Below are 27,222 nucleotides of genomic sequence, written 5' to 3'. Positions count from 1 at the left end.
CCCTTACGATGCCTCTGGGAAGTAGGGGCTGCTATTATCTCCATTTTACCAAGGAGGATATGGAGAAAAATGCAGGCTAAATGAGACCAGTAAGAGATAATACTTGAACTTAGGTCTTCCTGATTCCAGGTCCAGCACTCTATGTATATGATACCAGCTAGCCACCTCTGATAGCTGTGATATAAACACTTGACTTAGACATTGAGCTTTTAAAAGACTTATTTGATAGGCACTTATCAATGTCTGTGAATATTCAAAACATTAACAAAGGTAGGAAGATATACATATTAAGTTTTTATTTTTCGACTAGAACTATGAATTTATTGGTATAGAATTTATTGGTATTCTTCCCTATTGGTATATTGAAGAAATGTCAGACACATCATCCACATGTGCAGTTCACAATACTCTATGGTCAGAATCAGAATAAAATGTAACTGGGAAATATTTAATATAATAAATAAAAATGTAATATAATATAATGTTAATATATGGTTTACTAAATCATTGAATTCCTACAGGAATCCATAGGTATTATTTTGTGATCCCTACTGGAATTTGACCATTGATATGGGAACTCCAGGTGAAGAATCTTCCTATACTTGCAGATCAGCAAGTTCTGATTGCCCTGAAGCACAATCTCAGAGAACTACTTAGGGATGGCAATTAACCAATTGCACAGGGTCATACATCCAATGTACATCAGATCTATAAGTCAGAGGAGAGACCTGAACCTTGGTACTTCTAATTCTGAGGTTGACTCTACACACTAGGCCATGCTACCACTTTTTTTTTTACTATCATGGCTTTTGTTATAACAAAAAGGAGAAAATATAATATCTATTTACATCATGAAGGTAAATGTGCTCTTTACTACTGATAAATGTGATCTATCATCTCTAGGTCAAAAAAGTCAGAACTATGATGTTATGAGTCCAAGCTTATGGGCTAACAACCTTAACTTTCATATTATGTGACTTCCATTTCTCTGGTATTCTCAATTCTATTATCCAAGGCAATTGACTAAAGGAGATACCATATTACTATATACCAGAGAGAGAGAGAGAGAGACTATACAACTTAGTCTTAAGGATCAGACCACCAAAAATGCTGGCAGAGCAAAGTAGTACATACATATTCTAAAGATTTGCAGTGGCCAAAAATTTGATTATGGAAGAAACCTGGCAAATTCTATTCCCCATAGAAGCATTCTTAGAAGATTCTTGGCAGCTGAGAAATCTCTTCCTTAATAAATACCCTGAACTGGAACTACTAAATCCAAGAAAATCAATTAAGAGGTATCTTGTATCACTGCATCACAAAATTTTTTTGTTCTATAATTCTTTACCTCTTTTGCCCCATAATTCAAGAGATGATTGCTTTCCCCTAGAGGTGGATTTCAATAAAAATGAATGAAAACTAATCTTGGAATTTCCAACTGAATAAAAATTCCTTGTAGAAAGACACTTATTTTCATTTTTGTTATTGTATTTTGAGTGACTTGCAACAGAATAGGCACTTAAATGTGTGCTAAATTAAATTTATCAAAGGGTTAAGATGAATACAAAAAAATTAGTCTTAGCAGATGGAATTTTGGGGATCAAGTTTCAGAGTTGGGAATAATAGATCTCCCATAAGCTTTATTTTCCACAAAGTATAAGCAAGAACAGTTCTTCCTAGGGATAAATGTAGGGATAGAAATACACAATGGGTACAAATATACACACATACACACACATATCAGCACTGTAACATAGTGGATAGAGAATCGGCCTCAGAAATAAAGTTCTGGGTTCAAGTCTTCTCTCTGATGCTCCTTACATTTTCCTGGCTAAATCCATTAGCTTCTTACTGCTTTAGCAGTTCTCCAAGTCGATTATAATTTGAAGAGAAGGGGGTCAACCTATACTACAGTTTTCTCATCTGAGAGTTTCCTATATCAATGAAATTGCAGGTCTGGTTCCTATTATTTATGTAACTTAATAATGTATTTCAAAAAATAAAATTATATGTCATCCAGATGTTGCTTTGTGATTTCTTTTTAATTAACTTCATAATGATACATCACTAATTCCCATTATTAACATGTATCCCTTATCTGTAGAATAGCTTGTAGGTACATCAGCCCATAATCCTATGTAGCACTTTTGTATCTATCTCTTTGAATTTATTATTCTCTGTTCAGACTTTATTGTACTACCATACCTTTTCTGTACTGCCATTCCCTCTTCATTCTCCTCCTCTTCCTGGAATTCCCATATTTAGGATTATGAACAGCATCTGGCTAGTTTCATTCAGTATTCAATAGAACACATTTTGTGACTTGATTCACTGACAATCATAAGATTTTTTGATGAAGAACAAATGCAACTAACTCCACAAAGCAGAAATAATTAATCTGAGATGAATTCTGTCTCAATTTCTCAAACACTTCTTTTCATACAGACCCATACCCTGCCAAAATGTTTTCTTCCATTCTCTAAATTTTATCACATATTGTTGCTTCTTCCTTTTAGCTCCATTCAAGACCTAAGAGCCACCATGGTGGACCATCAGGTCTTTCCTGGTTCTTTCAGTTTTAATGCTTCTTCTTTACCTCACTATCAGAATAGATAATATTTTTAAAGCACTTAGTCCATATTCAGGAACATAGGAGGCAATTAATAAAATAAAACTTGTCTCCTTTCCCCCTTCCCCTTATCACTTGCATTTTAACTTAGCATTTTGTATGTGTTTACTTATAATAGTACTTTAAATTTTTAAAACACTTTGAATCCATTATTCAACTTAATATTACCAGAATGCCAATAGGTTCAAGTGAAACAAATTATGGGTTTGGAGTTAAAGGACTGGGTCAAATGTTTACCTAGAATTACATACATCTGAGGCAGAATTAAAATGCAGAACTTCTTGATGCACAGTCCAAAGTTCTATCCACTACAGTACATTGCCTGTGTGTGTGTGTGTGTGTGTGTGTACATATTATTTCCTTCTAGTAGAATGTAAGATCCTTTGGGAGGAGATTGTTAATATCAGGGCCTGAGAGAAGGTAGGTGATAAATAAATAGCTGTTGAGCTTTAATTCTTTTGAAGTGTGAGTCAATCATATGGATTAAAGGATTCTTGTAAACTAAACTATAAAAAAAATCCCCTATAATATAAATTACATTGAACAAGCATTCCATAACAATTCTCTTGCCTTTTTGAAGTCCAACATGCAAAGCTTGGCCTTCTCCCCAAATTGCCACTTGCATTGTGTGTTGGCATCATACAATTCTCCAGGAAGTTTTTCAGGATACTTGTATTCGTTCACAGGCTTAGGCTGATCAGCAAGGCATATGGCTTGAGAAGTGCTAAAACAGAGAGGGGATGGGGCCATATGTGTTGACTAGAGGGAGTTAGCAAAAGATACACATATTATTTTGCTTTTATTCTTATAAAATAAAGATATTTTGCAAGGGTAGTGGAAACTATTCTCTTAATGTCTAAAAATGACATTTTTCTTAACTGTAGCTCTCTATATATACAACATCCATATTTTCTGAAATTATCAATAATGCATTTTACCCCTTCCAAAGAGCAATTTAGTCCTGACCATATTGTGGGAAAAGGTGAACTCAAGTAATTGCAACCATCTGTCTACTGTGAGAAGCTCCTACCACAGATACTTCTTCTGAAGCAAAGCTTCATGCTCCAAAGAAAGAAGATACTCTTTGCCAGGAACAATCAAAGGATATGCCTGTGGAAGTGGATGTTGCGGCTGTCAAAACACAGCCTGCCTGCTTGGCAGTTTCTTTACAATGATGGTTTGGAGAACTGGTGTCACCTGGACAATAGTTTACAGCTTCCATTAGTCCTTTACTGAACTGTGTAAAAAATTCTTCCAGCAATATTCTCGATCTAGGCCAATTCTTGACCAAAATTGTAAATAAAAAAATGTAGATTCAATCTAACTGAAGCTACTTCAGAGTTTCCTTCAACTTCTGCTCCACAGCAAAAACAAACAAATACAAACAGATTATCACCTTCTTAACCAGTGAGTTTTATAAGGTATAAATCCAGGACATTAGGGGGAGGGGGTTCAACAGAACATGTAGTCCTTAACTGGCCAAAAAAATTTGAGCACTTATTTAGGATGGCAAGGAATCAAGACAGTAAAGACATCACTATAGTTGATGCAGTTACTTCATCTGGAAAATGAGGGTGATGGAGTAGGTCAACTTTAAGGCTTTTTCTAGCAACTAGGTGTTAAGTTTTGAAGAAATGCAGCATTTCTTCTCATTCACTAATTCAACAAATTGGCATTGAGTGCCAACTCTATCTGAAGTGCTATGCTACTGAGCATGGGGTTGGAGGGGGATCTCAGAGATGAATGAAATTCTCTCATTAATAAATGCTGTTTTTATCATTTTCTATACCTGAAAAATTAGAATAACATCAAATTAGTGGAGAGAATCTGTGTGATTTTACTGGTATGGGGAATTAACTAGTGAGAAAACTGTCTACACTAGTATAGGTCAATACCTCTCTGCAACTTAGAATTTTATACAATTTCCAAGGACACTGAGGTATTAAGTGACGTGCCCAAGGTCCTACAGTTATTCTCTATCAGGAGTGAGTCTCAAATCTAATTTTCTAACTAAATGGTTGGTTATCTACTTGGTATACCATACTGCCTTTTTATACCACCATCAGGGTAAAGGAAAATGATTTTTTTCTAATGGTGTCTTCAGAATTTGTTAACAAAATTCAATTATATTAGTAGAAGAAACATGAACAAATTATTATAACTTTATTCAGTTCTTTAGACATATATTACAATATTACTTGGCATTTACTATTCTAAAATCCTCCACAAAGCAAGCATATGAATAAAATGTTCAAATTTATAGAAATAACTTTTATTGAGCTCTAAAAATCAAGTAAGATAACTTATAACTTAAAAATTCTTATCTCTCTCCTATTCTCATTATAGAATCAAAACATATTAGAACTGGAAAGAACATTTTGTCTAACCTCCTCTTTTAACATAAAGAGAAACAGAAACACAAAATGGTCATGTAGTGACATTTGGATAATATAGTGGCACAATCAGTTCCTTTGGTTCCACAATGAACACTTCTACTTTCAATACAGTCAAAGTGAGACCTATTAAAAACTTTAGCTTAAAAAGACCAAGGTCTCCCACTGCAACCAGGGCCATCTTTACTTGTTCTGCTTTATAACTGGTCACTGGACCCTGATGGCTCTAGAGGAGAAAGTGAGGGTAGTGACTCTGCATAGGTCACCCTCACGTAAATCCAATTCATTGAATGTCATGTCATCACTTCACTGAGCTTATGGTCCTCTTTGAAAATGAAGGACAAACGATAATTTCTTATACCATCAACTTGGAGATCTACATGCTTACATCATTTTCTCTATTCCCTTCACCCTCCCCACCAAAAAAAGTATTTGGCAAATACATAATAAAAAATGAACTTTGAAAAGATATATGGGAAAACATACATACATACATACATATGTACATGCATACATACATGCATACATATATATGTATATTCCTTCCTTGACGCACAATTATATATTTCACAGATTCTCATTAAGATTTAATTTTGTGGTTTACTATTGATTCTCAGTTCAATACTTCAACAAAGTGGAATTGAATCCATATGTATACCACATACCAGTGCAAATAAAAGCTCTTCTATTTCTTAAAAGACCTGTGGCCTTGTAATGAGTCTGTATACATTTAGTTGTGTCATTTTTTGGATCATATATATCACTGGTACATAATAAAAGTCTGACCATGTTATTAGAATTAGTCAGAAGTTTCACTCCAGCAATAAGACTTTAAGAACCTAAGGTCACCTCTGTGATCCACGGAGACACTGGAAGGGTTTATCTGATGGCTTAATAGAATTACATTTTTTTTTCTGCATGTTTCCATTGATCATCAAGTAGTTGAAAATAAAATAATCACATGTAAGAAGTGACTTGAGGATGAGACTATGATGTGCTTTACTACTTTTAAATTATTGAGCTAAGTTTTCCTGAAACTATGGAGCACTGCTACAGACATGACTAATTGGGATGAAGTTTGCATCTATTAATAGAAAATATTTTAAGGACATGACATGTCAACAGGATGATGGGCTTAGGGCTTATACTTAAAAAAAATCTGTCCAAATTATCTGGATATCAGTAAGACCAGGGCACAAAGCTTTCTTTTACATCTTGGGGAAATTTAAGAGTTCGTTTACTCTATTCCTTTTTGCAGTGTCTAAATGCTATTCTTCTATTAAGAATAGTATATTAATCTTTGAAAAGGTTTCTTTTTAGTTCTTACTCAGAGATTGGCATGTGGCCAAAGAGCCATCTAATTGCTGGTGCATACACATGATTCAAGAAGTCCATACACACATGTGACAGAAGACCAAGTCAGATTTATGTAGTCACTGAAAGCATGACTAATTCAGACTCAGGAAAAAGTATCTGACATGTAATGGGTCATTTCAAATAAAGCAAAAACTCTGCTGATTTAATTGGATGTCTAGAGCTTTTGCTTGATGTTTGTCTGAGATTTACTTCCAAAAGTCAACTTGTTGATTTGGTGAGATCTTCATTAATTTAAGTTTTATATTTAATTACCAGTGTGTGGTCTAGAGAGAATTAACCAAATCCTCCAAAGTAAAATTACATTCCAGAATTATCACTGGAAGACTTAGTAAGTAGGCTAAAGGAAGCTGATATTCCAGATACTCAGGGAGCAACAGAGGTGAACCTGGAAAATACCCTTTATCTGATGGTAACAGTCAAAGAGCTGAGCTGAACTGTGGGTCTGTAGTCAATGTACACCATTGGTCCCCATGAATCCTTCCTCAATTTAAAGGCTATTTTTTCCCTCAGAATCTTCAATATCTGACCGATTACTCGCTTAAACAGAAGCACTTGAGATGAAATTTCTCAACCAGTTCTGACAACTGTAACTTTTTTTTTTTGTTTTTATAAGGCAATGGGGTTAAAGTGACTTTCTGAAGTTTACCCAGCTAGGTAATTAGTAAGAGTCTTGAGGCCCTATTTGAACTCAGGTCCTCCTGACTCCAGGGCTGGTGCTCTATTCACTGCACCATCTAGCTTCCCCCCCATTATAAATTTCATTACATCATTTTAGATCATATCATAGCTAAATATTTTTATTATATTATCCCTCCAAACGGGAGCCCACTTTTCTCTTTAAAATAAGAAAAAAGAAGAGAAATATCACAAATATTTTCATTGTCCTTGCACAGAACATTGCATATTTTTAAATACTTAATTAACTGCATTGAATTTAAGAGAACTTGCAATAATTAGAAGTTTGGGATAAATAGAAAACTTTCATTTCTTTCCTTATTGTTGAGCAAGAAATGTGGTGGTAGTATGGGATAAGGAATTATTCTAGAGTAAATTTTCAACTACTGTTTTTATTTTCCTGATTGTGGTTTCATTGCTGGTTTCATTCCTGATCTGAGTTTAAATACTGCAAATACTTACTAGCTATGTGATCCTGAACAAATCATTTTTAACTCTAACCAAATGGGTGTGAATACCAAATTTTATTGAAGAGATGCTCTTGAGTATTGCTGTCCTTCCTTTAAACTCAATGCTATCTAATTTTAAAAGGAGCATCATGGTACAATGGAAAAAATCCTGGCTCTGAAGATAGAATATTGGGGTTGAAATTCTACTTTGAGTATTCTTGGGATGAATCTCAAGGGGCAGGAATTCATTATTTCTATTTTACTCATGAGAAAATTGAAGCACAGATAAGCTAAATGACTTGCCTAATATCACATTACCATTTGACAGGGACAGTATTTTGACTCTGGCTCTCTCATGTCTCTTAAGTTCACCCTGCATTCTACCACACCATATTGTATCACAAGAGATGGCGACCTGATACTTAAATTGGATCTTAGAATATGTTCATGGTGATTGCCTTGAACAACATTGAAGAGTAACATTGAAATTATTCCTCTAGTTCATTTTAAGAAAAACTGTTATCTGAAAGGCATAGAGGATAGGATACTAGCTTTGGAGTCAAGCAAAATCTTGGTTTGAATCCTGTCTCTGATACTTTATAGATGTGTGACCCTGGGAAAGTTGTTTTATTTCTCTGGAAATCATTATCTTAAAAATGGCTGATGGAGTACAGTGGACTCACATACTTTAATGTGCCTTCCCAATCTATTCCTATGATCTGATGATATGAATGCTAACAAATCTTAATTAATTAAAACTAATTTAAAATTTATAGATCTATGTTATAGATAATTTACTATTATGTATATTCTCTCATCTCCCCTCATTTGGATAAGTAACAATGGTTTTTATGTATTTTCTCTTGTTTCTTATTGTATGAACATTTACAAGCATAAATCTAATGATTGGAAGGAAAAGATTCTTTCATCTTCTTTTCCTGGAATAATGACACCAACAATGTGAACTTTTCTAAAAGGTTCAGAATGAACTTATTTAGGAGAAGCATCTTTCCCTCAATTTCCCTCTGGGATTTGTGCATTGGAAAGGAAAAAAGATGGTGAACAAATATCTTATTTCTACATTACTAAAAAAATTGGCAGTTTTTCATGAAAGGGATGAAGCTGAAAGAAAAAGGCCAACATAGTTGTTTGTAACCTTAATCCAGTTGGAAATTTAAATCTTTTTCCCAAGGACAAAGAGGGATGATGATTTCTAAAAAACTAAAATGGATGTACTAGACATTCTCTCATGAGGACATAACAACAAGGGACTACCTAAGGAGCCATCACTGACTCACAAGTCAAATAAGGGACAGATGAATACTGAAAAACGTGAGTACAGTCAATGAAGAACAAACTTTTAATGCCCCCAAAGGTGTGTCTGTGTATGTATGTATATACATGTCTTTTAATGTATATTTATATACATATATGTATATTTACATAAAAGCAAAATATGCACATTTAATCCTATGATCTTAAAAGGACAGGTAGATGGCACAGTGGATAGAGTAGAGTGAGGAAGAACTGAGTTCAATCCAGTCTCAGACACTTACTAATTGCGTGACCCTAGGTAAGTTATTTAACTGTTTTCCTCAGTTTTCTCAACTACAAAATGAACTGGAGAAGGAAATGACAAATCAGTCCAGTATCTTTGCCCAAAACACTTCAAGTGGATCACAAAGAGTCAAACACAACTTAACAATAACAATGATCATACAAGATGGTATCAAAGTAAATCTGCTTTATACTATGCAATGTGTGTGTGTGTGTGTGTGTGTGTATGTGTGATACTGTGTGATACACATAGAGTATCAAGTATCAGTGAAGTTGGAGGTAGGAAGATCCAGGTTCAAATTACACCTCTTACATATTAGCCTTGTAAGCCGCAACCACTCAGACTCAGTTTCCTCAACTGGAAAATAAAGATATTATAATAGTACTTACCTCACAGGGTTAAGGGGAAGCAGAAATAATGTAGTGTAAGCAAAGTACTTTGCAATCTTTAAAGCAATATATAATGCTATTATTATTACTATTATTATTTAATTATAACACTCATCACAATTATCCCACATGTTTCTTCACATGTGCCTTGATCTTGTAATTCCCTTTGTCTGCCTTGTTGTATTAGGTCTGATTGTAACATCTCAATGAGCCTAGCATTTAATCACTAGGCCCTAAGTAGACTCCTATGGTCAGGGATAATGGTGGAAATAAAAAGACAAAGACATAGCACTAGACTATCACAGAAAGAGCTTCAGAAATTAGTATCTGACTGATGGACAGGGGTTTTGGATTCAGAGCTGAGGTCCTGCTATGAAACATAAATGGGGCATTCATTACCTTTGGCCTTTTGAGCAAATAAATCCAGTTATCTCTCTGGGTCTCAATTTCTTCATCTGTAAAGTGAAAGAGTTGGACTAAATGGTCTCTAATATCCCATCTAGTTATTGATCCTTTTGTTTGACACCATAGGACATCTTCATTATCCCATAGAAATATATAACTATGTTAGACAGAAAGCTGATAGATATTTTGCCTCTCTTCCAGCTATTATTAGAACTACTATGGTGGTGGTGGTGGGATTTAATTCAGATTGGTTCCTGATAGGGGATAGAATGGCATAATATTCTTTTTCTGATTTTGGTGGGGTGGGGCGTCATGGGAGGCAGGTATGATTTTCTAAGTTTGTGGAATCTTTAGTGTGGAAATTCCTTTCACCAAGTCAGATCAGCCACTCACTTATAACTTAAAGTTTTAGAGTTGCCTTGGGGTCTGGATAGATTAATGTCACTATTTCCTCATATGATTATATGGCTAATATATGTCAGAGGCAAAACTAGAACCTGTGCCTTCCTGTCTCCAAAGGCAATCCTGTAGTCATTAGACAACATTATCTTTCCTCTCTGCTCTTATATCTTAGGGAAAAAAAGGCTACCTGCCTATAACTTTGATTTTTACCTTCAATAAACAAAGAACTATATGAATCAGTGATTATTATATTAAGAATGATGACTTTTATTTCAAGAATCTCTTCTTTGTTTAATAGGTAATGATCATAACTTGATATATGACAGATTAGTTTGGTTTTCAAAAAGACAAAAGCTTTCCTTAAATAAAAATGAGAATGTTCTTTCACTTTTGGATTCTGGAATAACAATCATTAACTAGGCATAATAACTGTTCTTGTTTTGTCTTAGTCTTTTAAACCAATCAGAGCCACTGACAAGTTGGCAGCTAGATGGTAGTGGATAAAATGCCAGGCCTAGAGTCAGAAAAGCCTGAATTCAAATCCTTACTAGCTCTTACTAGCTGTGTGGCCCAGGGCAAGTCATTAGGTCTTTGTTTGCCTAAGTTTCCTCATTTGTAAAATGAGAATAATAAAGGCACCTACATTCTAGGGTTGTTTAAAGGATCAAATGAAATGAGAATGATAAAATCATTAACATTCTGTCTGACACATAGTTAATGTTATAGAAATGTTAGCTATAATTATTATTATTACCCTCTCAAGGTCAGTACTTGCCTCTGCTTATTCATAATCTTATCATAGATTCTAGAGTTGGATAGAAACTCAGTTATTTAGTCTAATCCCCTGATTTTACAAATAAGAAAAATAGGTACTGGTGAAGTAAGGTCATTGGGTTACAGAAGGTTTAAGTAATATAGTCAGGATTAAACCCAGTTTCTCAGAATCCAATTCTTTCTGTTATAACAAAATTACTCCTTAATACAAGTATAATAAAAGGGTTGGACTAGAAAATATAATTCTAATGTGTCTTCAGTTACAACCTTCTCAGAATCTCTAACATTTTTTTGGTGCAGAAAATACCACCATAGAATTCTAGCTCTGTTCATTGGTTAGATTTTTTTTTATCTTGTCAATTCAAATTTCTGTAAGAGGATTTTAGAATTCCAAATAGCAACAGGTGGGGAATTGAACGACATTCTTAACACTTAATTTTGAAAAATTAAGCATTTTGAAAAATCAAAGCTGATAAGTTATTGATGAAGTATTTACTTCTTAAATATAATTGATAAACATTTATATCATCTTAGGATATTTCTTGTTGATAATCAACTTCAATAGCTCTCCTTTGAATCTGAAATTCATAGTTTTACATAATTTTTGAATGAGCCAGTAGGCTCTCTAGGCAGAGAGAGAGAGAGTATGAGAGAGAGAGAGACAGAGATCTGTCTTACCAGTTAAATGTATTGATTTAGCCAAGAATTTCAGAGATTTTCTTTATCTCAATTTATCTCAATTTTATCAATTCACAAGGGCAAGTATCATTCTCTCATAACCCAATTGGCCTATAATCCATTATTAATAGAATGAACAAATAATTTACCATCCCTAGCATCCTTAACAAACTCCAATTCCTCAAAGGATACCTCCATCAGGATATCCTACCAACATATTCAATATATCCAAAGTGATTATCCCCACTCCCCTACCTGATCCTTCTGCCCTCACTATTTCTGTCAATGTTACCATTCTTTCTCTATTCTCTAATACTTGATACCTTGGTATACTCTTTGATCCTTCTCTCTTCCACTTCACCTCAACCAATTACTTGTTGTACCTCAGTAATCTTTTATGTGTTCCTTTTTCTTTAATCCCATTGCTCATCTGGTCACTTTACTCCATCCCTCATAATGCTGCCAAGCTATTTTTTACTTATTCCTTGATCTGTTCATGTCATCCCTTTACTGAAATGTCTTCTATTGTTTCCTACTACTTACTAACTCAATTCCATATTTCTTTCCCTGGTATTCAAGAGTCTTTACTCAAGGTCTCCATAATCTGACACTTTTTTCTTTTTTAGACTTCTCTCATCTCATTTTCCTCTATTTTATATTAGAACCTAATCACAACTTCCCATAAATGTCTCTTGCTTTTCTGCCTTCTTGGATTTGTTCACACTGATCCTTATGCTTATAACATTTTCCCTTATTTTCCAAATTCTCCTACCACTATTAGATTATTTTCCTCTTTCCTTCATTTGCAGCCAATGTAAACTTTTTCTTTGTCTCTGGAGTAAGTTAGATAGTGCAGTTGGACATAGAGTCAGGAAGGTGTGATTTCAAATTTGACTACAAATCCTTAATACTGTATGACCCTGGATACATCACAATGTCTTTTTTATCTCAGTTTCTAGACCTGTAAAATAGGGGGGCAATAACAGTCATTTCCACAAGATTTTTGTGAGGATCAAATGAGATAATATTTGTAAAACACTAAGGAAAATATCTGTCTTATAAATAAAAACTTACTCCTTTCCCCTTCCATTTCTTCTCTAATGTCTATTAGATGAGAATGGCCTTCTTGTCATGGAACCTATATAATGTTTGCTTATAATTTATTTAAGCAATAATACTTCACTTTTTTAAACTGGTTATTTGTGTAGTAGTCCTATCCCCCTGTGAAATCTGAATGAGAACAGTAACAGTGTTGTTTCTAAATTTTGTGACCTTTCCAACTGCCTACAATCTTACTTGATAAGGAGTTAAATACATTTCGAATCAAACTCCTTCTGAATTACCTACCTTAGAAATTTGTATAGATACTGGCGACTGCAAGCTGACCAGGAAAAGACTCCATTGTGTCCTGCCAATGTAGGAGACATGATGTTACCCTCAGACTTCTTGCACATGTTTCCTTCTCCATCATGGACCATGCCAAAGCTATCAAAGAGAAAATAAATGCCAATCACTTAAAAACAGATATTTTATACTCATTTGAAGCAATCCAAACTTAGGTTGCATTGCATGAGCCAATGTACATCACAGCCTCTTGTTATATGTTGGAGAATTTTACATAAATGATGCAGATAGAGCCAAAAGATCCTACTTATTTGGACTAATGGCCTCAAAAGCAATTCAAGTGATGTGGAAGAAGCATTTTCCTTACCACTTTTCTTTTACAGACTCGTTATTGAAGCTTACAATGAGTTCTCCTTCACTATCACCTCCTCTGGAAGCAACTTCAGTGTGATGAATGATCAAGACTATTCTGGGAGGCAAATCTGGTTTAAAAATGCTTTTATGTTATATCTATAAGCAGTCACACTCATCTATAAATTTTTCTTTGGGATTGCAGTCACTCAGCAGAATAGTCTTTCTATTTTATACCGTACATGTTGGTTTCTTTTCTTTGAAAGTAAATTCATATAATTTTAAATCAGTAACTAGGTAAACTGATACTCTGGTGGATAGACAAAGCCTGACTAGTCTTGGTGACTTTTTGGTAGTGACAATTTAAAAAAAAAGAAATAAGTGGAAGGTGGGCAGGAAGGATTTGTCCATTATCAAGTGTGGAGGCTGCTGGTGCTATGTCTGAGTACAAGCTAGTCAGCTGAGTAGTCTCAGCCCTGCCTCAGTCTATGAAGTACAGGTGAGAACTCTGATGATTGAGTGTCCTCTTATATAAATTCTTACTATTTTGCATGTGGAGGGATTCTAATGAGTATGAATGTGGTGCATAAGGAGAGAAGAAAGGAAAAAAATATTTTCTACAACTCATTAACTCTCCCCGATAACATTTATATTATATTTTGATGACATCACCTAGGCTGGTACCTCTTCCCTTCCTTCAAACAATCCCATTTCTCTCTAGTATTCCCCTTAACTTTTAAAAATCTAAAGAGGTGGGGGGCAGCTAGGTGGCGCATTGGATAGCAAACTGAGTTCAAAGTGGGCCTCAGGTACCCCATTAAATAATAAAAAAAAAAAAGAACAAAAAAAATCCACAGAGGACTCTGGAAAGCTTTTCCTACAAGAGTCCTGAGGAAATAATGCACAAGATAGATTTTTCTTTGATTAGGAAGTAAATCCGTAGAGAGAAAGAAAAATTCGAAATACTATCTGGTCTGACTATGACTCATCAGAATTGGAAAGGGACTTAGAGATAATTGAATTCAAACACTTCTTTTTGTAAATGAAGAAAACTAATACGATGGAAGTCAAGTGACTTGAAAAGGGTTACACAGATATTTAAAAGAGCATTTGAATTCAGGTCTTCTTGACTGTAAGCCTACCATCTTCATCCTCTGAGGAGCCTCAGAGAGTAGCAACAAAAACATTAGGAGGAAAATAGGAATGTTTCAAGTGGAGATCATCCTAAAGTGTTTTGGAAAACAAACAAAATGCCTGTTTCAGTTTTGCCTCTATCTTATTAAAAATATAACAAGCAGATTTAAGGATCTAATGTAGCATTGCAAATGGCAACCTTCTGTAGAATTCATGTATAGGGCTAACATTGATGTGGATTTAGTCATTTTGACCTCCACCCACTCTCTGAAGTTCTATTAAAAATAATTAACCAAGTCCAGGGTAACCATATGGTATAAACAATGTGTCATAGGATATGGAAAGGTTTCAGATTTAGGTCAGTGGTATGAAAGGCTGGCCCTGGTATAATGTGATAAAAAAGGAATAAGTTTAGAACTTATTTCTCTGACCCATACACATATACATATGTGAATACACACACACACACACACACACACACACACATATATATATGTGAATGCATATGTATGCACATATGAAGATATTTTATGTCTCAGTTTCTATCAGCATGATATTAATAAAAAGCCTAGATTGTATAAATAAGTGAGAGTATAACATCAATGAAGCAAAGAGTAAAATAGAGGAACCAAATTTTCTGGTACTTTTCCTCTCCTTCCCCAAATGAAAAAAGGAGCCTTGGATTTTGGAATCAAAGAACCCGAGTTTGAATCTCCTAATTGCCTGTTACTAAGTATGAGATTTTAGGCAATTCAATTGATCTCTCTGAGTCTCTTATTGTAAAATAAGGGAATTGAACTAAATCATGTCTCAGGTCTCTTCCAGCTCTAAACCTATGATTCTGTGAAACTTGATGAAGAAGAAAGTTGAGAAACTATTAAGGAACAAGGTAGGACTTAAATTATTGAGTTTTTAACTATTTCAATAAATCAATCTGCAAGCTTATATTTGGCACATCTTTTATATCAGAGAATATCCTAAGTTTATAAACTAACCTATGCACACGTTGATGATGATTGACTGATATTGTTGTTTCCTAGTTGAATGCAAGTCTTTTGAGGGTAAACATTGTCTCATTTTGTTCATTTGTTTCAGTTTTGTTCAATTCTTTGTGACCCATTTGGAGTCCTCTTGACAATGACATTGGAGTGATTCTCCATTTCCCTCTCCAGTTCATTCAGAAGAGGAACTGAGGCAAACAGAGGTTAAGTGACTTGCCCAATACTGTAATAATTAGCCTCAAAAGAATGTGAGGAATTTTGAATAACAGCATTTTAACTGAGAACAAGAGGGAAACATTGAATTTCAGTAAGATGGCACAGTGGGTAGAGCACTGACCTTGAAGTTAGGAAGATCTGAGTTCAAATTTTGCCTAAGGCACTTACTAATTGTGTGCACAAGTCACTTAACCCTGATTGCCTCACATCCAGGGTCATCTCTAGCTGTCCTGATCCTTTCTAGCCCCTGGATGACTCTGGAGAAAAAAGTAAGGTTAGTAGCATTGCACAACCCTTTTTCACTCAATCCAATTTATGTGCAAGTCATGGCATCACCTCCCTGATGGTCTTTTTTTTTGAGAATGAAGGACTAATATCATCCTTGAGTAAAGGAGTGATATCCTGGGAACTGCACAATAGGAACTAGACTCTATCTTTTAGGGATATCAGTTTGGCAGATGTGAGGGAACCTGGATACTGGAAGCCTAGTTAAGAGGCTATTGTAATGGCCCAGATAAGTGGTGATGAAGGCCTGCACTAAGTTGATTGTGTTATAAATAGACAGGGGAAAGATGGGAAAGATGTTGAGGAGATGGAGTTGAAAATAACTGGCAAATCTGAATTTAAAATAAATCTTGTTTCACTATACTCTTACTTGAGAATAAATTAAGAAATCAAGACATTTCTATTATATACCCTTGTTTGAGGTAGCAACTCTTTTAAACGACTAGGGCATCTATGTATAAGGATGCAACATGGTTTAGCTTTGAGCATGTTTTTTTTTTAAATCTTGCCTCTGGAATTATGGAATCTCATAAGGGCTTATCCCTAGACATCCAAACTGCTGACACATTGTAGATTATCTCTGAAAATTATGAGAGGCTAAGGAGCAGAGTACCATGACCTTAGGGGAGACAATATAAGGAATAGGGGAGATTATGGGCCAAAATCAGGAGACCTAAGCCACATCCTCTCTTTGCCATCATGACTTTGGATAGGTTATTTCATCTTCGTGGCTTGAGTTTCTTTATCTGTAAAATAAGCCGTTTGAGTCAGATAATTGCTAAGGTTATTTACAACTCTAAAATTATAATTTACACATTGCCAATTTTCCAAAGCACTCATTGCCCTATTTGTGTTCTCAGAAACTGATCATACAGAAAAATGTTTGGGCAGACAGGATACAGACATGATAAAATATTGAAAAGACTTCTAGATTTAGAGCCTGAACTGGGACTTAAGTCTAACTCTGGTATTATAGGCTGGGGAAGATAAGACAATTAAACGGCATGATATTATAGATTTATAGTTGCATTGAAAGTTTTTTAATCTACTGCCTCAATTTACAGATGAGAAAATTGTGACCCAGAAAAGTTTAAGTCACTTTTCCAAGGTCATTCAGATTGTAAACAGCAGGGTCAAGATTTAAACCCAGGATCTCTGACCTCAAATCCAGTGCTATTTTTATTGTATCATGAAAACCTAGCAAAATGATGATCCTGACATTCTAGTAGACTGGTAGTTGTCATTCCCTCAAGGTGCAATGTGACTGAGGTTAACTGGTTTCCTCCATATAATTCAGATCACTAAAAAACATAATTTAGTAAATATTATCTTAAGTGACTGAAAAATTAACATGGTTAGCCCTGGGAGCATATTTTGCATACTGAGAAACTCTGACTCCAGGATTATAATGTAATTTAAAGTGCACCTGCATGTCTGGACTCAGGATCTCAAAGAGATTTACCAATTTTACAGATGGGAAAATTTAGTGAGACCAGATTAAGTAATGACTCCATGACCACATAGCAAAGTCGTGGTAGAATAAGAGTGTATCTAGATTCATATTCCCCTGGCTCTACCTATCAGACCATACTGCTTCCCTTAGCAAATGGGAATTTTTCAAATGGCCTATTGCCCAGATTACACATTCTCCAAAGCATGCAGTTCAGTTATCGGTATAGCCCCATCATCTCTTTAGCACCTGTATCTTACAAACCACATGTAACTGTTTCAAGTCATTTAGAGTAATAGCAAAAATCCTTCTATTGCCTCTTTAAAAAAAATGACCCTGATTCTCTGCTATCTAGTGAAAGAAAACATTCCTTCTCATTTTCCTTCTGACTCTCCTGCTTCCCTGCCCAACTCAAATTCAAATAAATTAGGTGAATGGACTATTTCATCTCAAAGAATCTTTCCCACTTGGTGAGATTAAGAAGAAAAATAATCATACCTAGAAGAAACTCCTTTAATCTAAAGTTTAGAAGTTTAGTTTACCTTGACACCAGTAGCTCTCTATCCATTCTCTCCCTTTCCCCTTCAATAAGGTAATAAGTACCAGCTAGGTGGTGCAGTGGATAGAACACTGGCCATAGAATCCAGCTTCAGAGAAGTGATTTTTTTTTAACATTGTGTTTTGTCAACATGAAAACCTTTATAAAAGAATAATAAATATTTTTCAATTTACTAGCTAGAAAATTCTGAAAAGGAATCTTATTTATACCTAACTTATCTACTGTGAGAAGAAAGTATGAAAAAGAATAAAATGAACTTGTATGTATAAAATAAACTTGTGTCAGGAGTCCTGGGTTCAAACCTCAGATCCCTATTTGCTGGCTATGTAATTTTAGAGAAAGCATTTTACTCCTCTGAGTTATAATTTTTTCATCTGTATAATAAGGATAATTATTGTCCTTTTACTGACCCAAGCAGCTCTCTGAGGGTGTCAGTAACACTGGAATTACTGATTTGTTTCTCTCATAAATCCTACTTGGGGAATGTCAATAACATTTCTACATGGGGAGTTCTGTATATGATAGAATTATAAGAAAAGATCATAAAACAAAGGAGAAATAAATCATTTTAGTGGGACTCTATCTAAATTGATTATCTTAAGCTTCCTCAATTCTGACAATATATGGGGGGACTTCAAAGTATCCTATTTTTATATTTTATAATTAATTTAAGATATGGTTCAGATGATGGTAAGAGCCTAATGATGCTAAGATTATGTGTTTTGAAGGTTTTTCTCTGCCAGAATATTAAAAAATATAATTATGATTTAAATTAAAGCTTCAAATATAATGCAGCAATCATTTGCTAGGCACTGAAAAATTAGTTAATCATTACTTGTAATGATGAGGGGATCAGTACTGGGATATAAAACTTTCCATTTGGAGGTCTTCTGTTCACATAGAGCCAAAGTCCATAGTTTCTCTCATGCATTCCATTACAGACTAGCACATTTGTACATACACACACACACACACACACACACACACACACAAACACACACAGAGACACATATAGACATAGACAGAGCAGATAAATCCTTTAATAGTTTTGGAGGAAATGAATAAGAGACTTAATTTCATTTTCTAATTGACTAAGAGGAGAGGGGAGTTGCATAAAAACACATCTACCATCACTAACTTTCTTGCCAGTGTAAACAGAAGGTAAGGAAAGGTAAGGTAAAAGCTATAAAGATAACAAACTATGTTTCTTAGTTGTACATTGTCCAGGAAAAATTTCAAAAATGTTGAAATGTTGGCAGTGTAACCTGGGAAGAGAATTATAGTATTACCACTGGATTGTTTTGATGCTATTAAGTTTTAGGAACTCAGAATCTCTAATGGATAAAAAGACAAACTTTTTCAATTGTGTACATATGTATTATATGTGTTGGATATATGTATGTTTTAAAGATAAGACAATTCAGGAGAGGCAGAATGGTGTAGTGGATGGAGAGCTGGCCTTGGAGTAAGACCTGGGTTCACTGATGCTTCTGATCCATATAACTGTGTGATCTTATACAAATTGTCTAAATTCTTAATGCCCTAGTAAATTCTCTAATAGAGGTATCAAACTTGAGGCCTAAAAAATGAAGAAGGACACAAACAGATTAAAATAGAATTGGTGAATGTTTAACAAAATAGTTATAATACAAAGTAGATAATATTAATTTATGGTTTTCTATGTCATGACATTGTAGGATCCATTTATATTTAAATTTGACACTCTAGCTTTATGATTTTTGTTGAAAGAGCAGGTTCCAATCTGTACTGGTGCAGAAAGTTTCTCTCACTGGTAAAGCTTTAGTATAGTGAGGGCTGAATCCAGAAAAGAAAAAAAATAGACAATCTATGGAAATTATTAACATAACACAGGGATTATATATAATTTAAGACACTAGAAACTGCTTGAAATAGTTTATTTTAAAATATTGCTCTTTGTTATTCACTTTGTGATCCCATTTGGGGTTTTCTTGGCAAAGATACTAGAGTGGTTTGCCATTTTTTTTCTGCGGATAATTTTCAGAAGAGGAACTGAGGCAAACAGGGTTCAAAGACTTGTCCAAGGTCACATAGCTACTATGTGTCTGAATCCAGATTTGAACTCAGGTCTTCCTGACTACTGAACTGGAACTCTGTAATAACTAGCTTCCCTAAAATACTGCTCACTCCATCACAATAAATGTACCAAATTTCACATCCAAAATGATTTTGATGGATAATCACAAAAGCAGATGTTGAAAAAATATTTTTGCTGATGAATGAACACTAAATCAAATGCTGAAAGCTATACTGTAGTAACTGAACTGTATTTGCCTCAGTCCTTTCATCTTCTCTCAACTATTTCCCCTTGAGAGTACAGACACACACTGTAGCCATTGAAGTTTATGCTGACACCGAATCCAAGATGAATAATTAAATTTAAACAACTACTAATTGGCTATAAGAACAGACATTTTAAGATGGGAAAATTTATTTTAATAGTGAAATTCTCATTAAAGAATATCAGCAGGAAGAGAGAAGGTTTTCTAATACATTAACACTAAAAATACACATTTATATACTATACATACATCTATGTACAAACACAAACACACACAGACATTTTGAGTTTCTCAAAGTCTAAGTTCAGTTTAAAGCCATCAATGCTTAAACCATCCCAAGACTTTTAGAACATGCTTAAATATAAAATATTTCAAGTTCTCCAAGGACATCTAGTTAATTATTAACTGTAGTTACTGGAATACATGAATTTTAGAAGTAGAACTAAAGAGTAGATTATACACAGCAGTTTTGATATTAGGTGGGTTGTAGAGGATAGATCACATGGGGAGAGAGCACATCTCTTCACGCTAAAGGACTGACCCTTGGTGGGGGAACCTTATCAAGATGAGTTGCTTTTAGGAAGATGCCCACTGTATCAAAGTATTTCATCAGGTGGTACTTTTGTCACACATTAAATTTCAATGACCTGGGGAAAAGTCCTGACTACTTCACCTGGTTATGGAGCTAATCAGAAGATCTACCTTCAGCATTCCCATATGTATGTGTGTGTGCACATGTATGAAAAGAAGAAAAAAGTAAACCAGAATAAAAGTACATTTTCTCAAACATATAGTTGCATATTTTCTTGTAGTATAAATATGCTCCCAGATCTAGAGGAAAAAAGTTCCTAATCAATTTGGCCTTCAAAACGTAGGGCCTCAGATTTCATGTGAGGGAACTCAAATAATCTACTCATCCCCATTCTTAATTAGAGATGTATTTATTCTAGGTAGCCTATTATTAATCTCAAGTGACTATATTTTTAATAATGAAATAGGGCACTCAAATGAAAAGAGCCACAATTAAACACTTGTGTTGTATTATTTCACAGAGATGATATTCAATTGGAGTTTATTTCATTGTTCAGCAAATTCTAAAATACATGAAGGGCTTGATTTATTAATTTAATACCTTAAGTGATAAAGCAATAGGAAGAGCTATTGCAATTCAAACTCGAACAAAAGGTGTTCCCCCTCCATATTGTGTTCTTTGGCGCATTTAAACTTACTTGTGTCCAGATTCATGGGCAATGGTAAAAGCTAGACCAAGACCTGTATCTTCATTAACTGTACAGCTGCGATACTTGCTACACATTCCACTTATGGGTGCAAATCCTATAGAACAGGAAGTTCAAAAGAGAAGCAAAGCATGATTATTGGAAACAAATAAAAGAACTGTATTCTCTTATCTCTCATCTCCAAGACCTTTTGGGAAAATGGGGATATGCTATTTCTAGAATGACCATATAATAGCTATTTTCAAAATGAAGGAAAGGATACTCATTTCTAGGGTCTCTAAAGACCAGCCTTACATTATATCCTGCCCTATTATGGAATATGATGAAATGAATTATTGATTATTTATCTGGGCATTTGTCTACAAATTCCTGATACCCAAAGCTTGAGTGAACTGAGTTAAAACTGCATACTAAATATCTAATCCTCATTAAAAATTAAGTTGGAAAAATAAAATTTTGTATTATTCCCAAAGTTTTGTATTATTTGCATTATTTATTGATTTTTTAGAAAAATATGAAAGAACAGTTTCCAAGAGTGTACCTGCTCAGAGGCCCCTTAAACAACACTCCTGAATCTGAGTTGAGAATGCAAAGATGGAAAATAAAGTATTTCTAAAGGAATATCTACAACATCAATTTTCTCCAAGTCTATCATAATAACCTGAAACCTGATGATCTTGATTTTGGATCGAGCATGTATTTTAATAAGTTCCATACATTCTAAATTACTTGTAACAAATTAAATAATTTTTGTAATTTGTAACAAATTAAATAAATTGTAACAAATTATTATAAAAAATTTTAACAAATTAATAGAGATTCAAAATTATGAAAATTGAGTTCTCATACCTTTTGTGTTTGGCAAAGAACAATTTTCTGTTAGATGAACTTTTGGCACAACTTAAGATAGAGCTCTATATTTAGAACGTAGTAAGCTTGCATACAAAAATTTTCATTCTCCAATGCTATATCTATTAAGAATTCAAATATACTTGCCAATAATATGAAAATATACTGATAGCTTAATTGAAAGTGTGTTTATATACAAAATGTGCAATTATACATGCACCTGTACAAGTAAACACCTATCTTTGAAAATACTACATAAAAATCTTACCCAACGTATCACACGGCTCATTCTTCCAGGAACATATATCCAGACCAGTAAGTAAAACTGCATGATCATGGCGAGTTCCATCTTTTCCTATCAGTCCAGACTGCCATTGACAGAAACTACTCAAGGTATGGTCAGCATGGTGGTTAATCACAAGTCCTGGCTGCTCAGGAAAGACAGTAATACCAATAACAACATTATAATATTATTATTATCATAGTAAAACCACATAGTGTTAGTGTCATGACTGGTCCATAGCAGGAGCTTCATAAATATCTATTAATCATAATGAATTCAAATGATCAGAAAATTCAAATTATACTTTTTTCATTATTGTCTTTCTGATAAGAAGAAAAATGATAAGTATGAGAATATCAGCAAATATTTTTAAAAGAAGCTTTTTTTAGGGTATCTCACAAAATAACATAAAGTGAACCCAAACTCATTATAGCTTTTTAGACAATAAAAATTGAAAGGGATATAAGAGAGCCTTTAGTCCAGGGATTCTCTACCTGTGATCCATGGAACCCTAAGGAGTCAATAAATTTTAAGGGATATGTAAATTTTTTTGTTGATTTTTTTGCAAGGAAATGGGGTTGTGACTTGTCCAATATCACACAGCTACTAAGCCTCAAGTATATGAGACCAGATTTAATCTCACGTTTTCCAGACTCCAGGGCTGATGCTCTATCCCCTTAGCTGCTCCCTGTCAATTTTTGATTTAAAAAATGATAAAAACAAGATGGCACTTTTATAGTACCTAGATTATCTGATTCAGTCCTCACAACAATCATGGGAGGAGGGTGTTAATATTATTATCATCATTTTACAGAGGAGAAAACTGAGACAAAGAGTTTTAAGTGGCTTGCTAGTCTGGTGCAGCTATTAATTCTCTAAGATGGGAGTTAGTCTCAGGTCTTCCTGATTCCAAGGAAATGCTCTATCTGCTTTATCACTTCATTATCCTATTATGTTTTAATAACCTTACTTCAGTATTATTGGTTTCATTTGTGATCCTATGAATTTTATGTTATACATTTAAAAACATTATTCTGAACACAACTTTCTTGATAGCATCAGAAAACCAAAGAGATTCATGAAGCTAAAAAAAAAGGCTAATCTCATCATTTCATTATAGAAATGAGGAAACTGAGGCCAAACAAATTAAATGATGTACCTAAAGTGACATAGTTCCAGATACTTAAATCTGCTGCATCCCAGTGTAGTGTTTTAGCCTTTCTACCATGCTATGGCTCTGCTTCTTGATAAATGATCATCTTCAGTATGATCATGAGGTATTACAATAACCATTGTAATGTTTAATATATATTTGGTTATTATTATTATACAATTAAATGTACATAATACCACTTCAAAGAGAATTTCCTGCATTAGTATTGGGGTAAAAGTGATGAGAAATGAATTTGTGATTTTATTGATATAGGGAAATCATGGATAAGGAAATTCTCCTATCAATGACTTACACGGGGGCATCTAAATTGTTTAGTGATTTGTCCAGAATCATTCAGCCAGTGTGTGTCAAAGTCAGGATTTGAACCATGATCTTTTTTGGTGCTTAGAATTGATCTCTTTATTCCCTATATTAAAGTATAAATTTGAGCAAATTTTACTTTAAAAACTCTGAGAAAGCACATTATTCTTAATTTTAGAAACATAATAAAATTATTTAAAACTAAGAAGAAATCGCTACTATGGTCATCATGTAAACACATGAACATATTCTCCTTTGGAAAATTATAAAACTGCTAAATTGGAACTTTAGCAAAGAATGTAGAAAATAAAGAACATTGGCAGAACTTGGGGGCAAACAGTTTCATAACAATAACCATACTGAGTCAAGTCATAATTTTGGGAACACTATTTTCTGATAAATTTCTATCTTTAGATGCTCAACAGCATAAACTTTTATGAAAATGGCACTCATAGTGATAGTAATAAAAGTATACAATGTTTCATGGCCAACAAGATGGCATTTTTCACTTAAAATAAGAGAAAGGATTAAACCTAAGTTAAATGCCAACATTTGAAAAGAGACACAGCATGCCTGAAATTCTTCAGCTAGTGATTTCCAGGAAAATTACATTAATTAAAGTTAACACAGGTGTATGATCAAAAGACAGACTCTTGTCCTTTTACAGCTTGGATAAATTCCAAGGTGAAGAAGTTTTAAAACACAAAATAATTAAGCTGTCACTTGAGAAACACTGATTGTTCATCACACAAAATAAGACCTGGGAGTTGAATTTGCTCTTCTTTCCTTTAGGGAGGAGGACAGGGCTGGATATTGGGTGGGTTCAGAGAAAAGGAGGAAGAAAACTCCTTTGTATTCTTCTTCCAGTACCTCACCCATGTCTTGCCAGGCAAGGGGAAGACAGGAACTGGTAACAACTGTGCTTCCACTACATAAACTGTGTCACAAAACCCACAAAATGAGTCAGAATGAAATATTAGCAAAGAGTAGCTAGGGAAATATGTGTTCTTCCTCATCATGGCAGAGATGGAAAAATATGAAGTTACACATTTTATTTAGGGATCTGAGATCACCACAGCAAAAATGCTTTCCTTTCTTTTCCTAGAAATGTACAAAACTGTAACTAGCTTTTGCTATAACTAAGAAGAAATCACTACAATGGGTACTATTTAAACACATAGCCTGCTTTGGGACATTTATACAATTGGTGAATTGGATAACAAGAGGAGAAGTGAGTTCAGAAAGTAAAATTTACTCTAACAACATTGATTCTCTATGGAATTCAAAACCCAAGCCATTCATGATCTGAAAATTAGTTCAACAGTTGTGAGAAACATTGGAAAAATAAAAGAACTAATATTTAATGAATAATTTCCAATGATCCCTAATAAAATTATATCAAAACAACAACTAATTTTAGTGCTATGACACAAGTAGAATATATATAGTATGGTATTTTTTGTTTTTCTACTATCAATACTGTCAACTGCATTCCAAAATGGAAAACTGGCAAAATATATGGTTTGTATGCCTTATTCCAAATATATTTGTAGTTTTTTTTTTTTTTAAATATAGACCAATTTCAATTTTTTGTTCTCTGTAAAGAGTGCAGGCTAGGTTGCACAGTGGATAAAGCACCGGCCCTGGAGTCAGGAGTACCTGGGTTCAATTCAGGTCACAGACACTTAATAATTACCTAGCTGTGTGGCCTTGGGCAAGCCACTTAACCCCATTTGCCTTGCAAAAAAACCAAAAGAAAACCTAAAAAAAGTACAGACAGTTCTCATGCTGCCTTCCATCCCATTTTCAAAAGACAACTGAAAGATTACTTGATCCCTCTATATACAAACCATAAGAAATCAAATAATCCTATTGAATTAATTGATGAAAATTTCATTACTTTAGATATGATGCATGAAAATATTTTCAGCCTTAGCCAAAATTGAGAAAATCAAGGTGGTTACTTAACCAATGTAAATAAAACACTGAAATTTCATAATTTCTCTGACAAAAAGCTTCAGTAATCCATACCTGCTCCTCTTCTAGAAGAATCAGACCCACTACAGCAATGTTTATGTTACCACCTATTGTGCCATCTTTGAATAAAGCAGACACCTGTGGAAAACAAGGAAAGCATATTTGTTACAGAAGCCTTTACTTATTCTATATAATTTGTTTTAAAGCATTATTTTCTGAAAGCAGATTCACTTTGCTATGAAACTGTAGCACAAATTTTACTAAATATATTGCAATTAATGAAGTGCAAATTTCTAGCATACTCAAATACCCTCAATAGTTCCTGAAGTAAAAAGAACATCACTGGGGTGGCTAGGTGGCACAGTGGATAGAGCACGGGCCTTGGAGTCAGGAGTACCTGAGTTCAAATCTGACCTCAGACATTTAATAATTACTTAGCTGTGTGGCCTTGGGCAAGCTATTGCCTTGCAAAAAAACCCAAAATAAAACATCAACAAAACAAAGTTTTTGAACCACGGACAGCAATGGAAACAACCAAATACTTTATTTTTTGGTTTGCTTAATATTGCTATCAATGTCAATCTCTTCTGGCTGGCTCCTAAGACCAGGAGAATGAGAGAATCATCATGGAAAAGAGGAAGAGGCAAAAATAAGAAGATGATACTGATAGGGAAGGGAAAGAGCAAAGGAAAATGTCAACCTAGCAGAAGGAATTGAAATCAGAAACTCTTATGACAGTAGTTAGTGGCACATATTCCATCAGTAGTAAGAAATGACAAAGAACAAAAGATGAGCCAACGGAACAGAAGAAAAAACATCATGGCTCTGAAAAATTGAGGGTAAATAATATTGCAAATCATAGTAATTTCTTAATGTACCTGGAAAAGAGTACCCCAATAGGAGATTTATGCATTTTGTGCAATGCAATATTTAAAAAAAACTTGTTTTATTAGCCCCAGAGGGCAACACTCTATTACAATAGAGTTAAATGGATTTCAAATGATGATCCAG

General features: G+C 34.2%; 1 protein-coding gene across 1 annotated transcript in view; it reads right to left on the bottom strand.

Annotated features, from left to right (window-relative positions):
- The window catches only part of ADAMTS16 (ADAM metallopeptidase with thrombospondin type 1 motif 16), a 245,374-nt gene that overhangs the window by 126,549 nt on the left and 91,603 nt on the right, over positions 1-27,222 (bottom strand). The window contains exons 6-10 of the mRNA XM_074208590.1: positions 26,266-26,349; positions 22,746-22,905; positions 21,620-21,725; positions 13,077-13,214; positions 3,200-3,353 (exon numbers count right to left, since the gene is read on the bottom strand). Coding sequence (XP_074064691.1) covers positions 3,200-3,353; positions 13,077-13,214; positions 21,620-21,725; positions 22,746-22,905; positions 26,266-26,349 — 642 coding nt within the window. The remainder of the gene's footprint in view (positions 1-3,199; positions 3,354-13,076; positions 13,215-21,619; positions 21,726-22,745; positions 22,906-26,265; positions 26,350-27,222) is intronic.

This window comes from Macrotis lagotis, chromosome X (genome assembly GCF_037893015.1).
Source record: "Macrotis lagotis isolate mMagLag1 chromosome X, bilby.v1.9.chrom.fasta, whole genome shotgun sequence".
NCBI lineage: Eukaryota > Metazoa > Chordata > Mammalia > Peramelemorphia > Peramelidae > Macrotis > Macrotis lagotis.
Note: the sequence above shows the minus strand (reverse complement) of the source record. Positions and strands in the feature narration are given on the sequence as shown.